Here is a 1,646-nt window from a genome sequence, read left to right as displayed (position 1 = left end):
ATACCACACAATATTATTCAGCCATAAAAAAGAATGAAGTACTGGCAAGTGCTGCAGCATGGATGAACCTTGAAAACATGATGCTAACTGAAAGAAGCCAGATACAAAAGACCACATATTGTATGATTCCCTTTTCAAAATGCCCAGAATAACCAAATCCATAGGGACAGAAATTAAATTCCTGGTTGCCGGGATGTGGGAGAGAGAAGCATGGGGAGGGACTGCTAATGGGTTTGGGGTTTCTATGAAGAGGGTGATGGAAATGTTCTGGAATTAGATCAGTGGTGACAGTTGTACAACCGTTTGACTATACTGAAAGCCGCTCAGTTGTAAACTTTCAAGTGGTGAATTTCATGGCAAGTGAATTATATCTCAATCTGAAAAGAAGACATATCAAAAATATATACATGCCATTGGCCTCTCCCCTTAAGAAGCTTACCCCACCTTTATACAGTATATAAAATACAGAACCAGGAAAGGTTAAACACAGTGCAGTGGTATGGAGTTAAAGTATGTAAGAGTTGCCCCATGAGATACAGTTGATGGTGACGACAGCAATGATGATGAAACTAAAGTTTATTAAATGTCATCCGATGTTCTAGCATTTAACATGTTTAAATAATAGTTGATTACCTTCCACATGCCAGGCATGTTCTACATTCATGGAGTGTATCAGTACACAAAAGGCAGAGATCCCTGTTCACAATCTCACAGACAGCAATATGAACAACAGATATGATAAATAAAAGATATGTTAAAAGATGAGAAGGGCTAAGGAAAAGGAAATACAGAGCTGGCTAAAGGGCATTAAAATGCTGAGTTGTAAGGTACAATAGGGTCGTCAGTTTTAAAACTTGAGCATCTCTTGGGGGAGAGCCAACACAAAGGCACCAACATGGAAGCAGGCTCGGCATGTTGGGGAACTGGCAGGAGGCCAGTGCTGCTGGCATAGTGTGAGGTCGAGGCTGGAGTATAAGACGAGGTCCAAGAGGTGACAGACATCTTGTCGTGCTTCCATGCTTAGCAATTAAATGTACAATTCCTTACCTGAAGTAACTGCTGTCATTTACCGTGAATCAGAGGCTTTGGAAAAGGGTAGAAGGGTGTCTGGACTTTGGGAATGCAGAGGATTTGGATAGATGTAAAGGCTATTCCATCACAGGGCTTTGTCATTGGAAACAGCAGAAATGGAAAAATGCAGAGGGCTCTTGGGTATGCAGAAGAAGACCAACTGGGCAGGAGCAGGGATTTTAGATTGAAAAATAGCGATGCAAGTGGCCAGTGGGAAGAGAGAGACCTGGATGCCAGGGCAAGGAATGTGAGTTGTGTACAGTTGGCAGCAGCGAAGCATTACACGTTTGCTCTCACCCTGCTTGCTTTCTTGGGTTTCTAACATGAAAGTTTGTCAGGAACGAGGAAGTTGAAGTGGGAAGTGGTTGGCTGACTTGGCCATCTTTACATCACAATGAAAGCTAGAGTAGACCAGACCCCTGGGTACCCGCCCTGTCCCAGGCACTCCTGACCTATTAGCTCACAGATAAATGTAATATCTGAAAGGGCCCCAGACCAAATAATATTATGGAAAAAAACAATAACATTCTGGGAACATCTTAATTTAAAAAGTAAAAGTCTGTAATCTTTCCTAT

At 42.2% G+C, this 1,646-nt stretch overlaps 1 protein-coding gene across 1 annotated transcript in view; it reads left to right on the top strand.

Annotated features, from left to right (window-relative positions):
- Positions 1-1,120: 1,120 nt before the first annotated feature.
- The window catches only part of ARHGAP6 (Rho GTPase activating protein 6), a gene marked incomplete at its 3' end in the record, with an annotated part of 105,238 nt that continues 104,712 nt past the window's right edge, over positions 1,121-1,646 (top strand). Inside the window, exon 1 of the mRNA XM_010830630.1 lies at positions 1,121-1,318. Within this exon, the coding sequence (XP_010828932.1) occupies positions 1,121-1,318 (198 nt within the window). The remainder of the gene's footprint in view (positions 1,319-1,646) is intronic.

This window comes from Bison bison, unplaced genomic scaffold (genome assembly GCF_000754665.1).
Source record: "Bison bison bison isolate TAMUID 2011002044 unplaced genomic scaffold, Bison_UMD1.0 scf7180017864518, whole genome shotgun sequence".
Classification (NCBI taxonomy): domain Eukaryota; kingdom Metazoa; phylum Chordata; class Mammalia; order Artiodactyla; family Bovidae; genus Bison; species Bison bison.
Note: the sequence above shows the minus strand (reverse complement) of the source record. Positions and strands in the feature narration are given on the sequence as shown.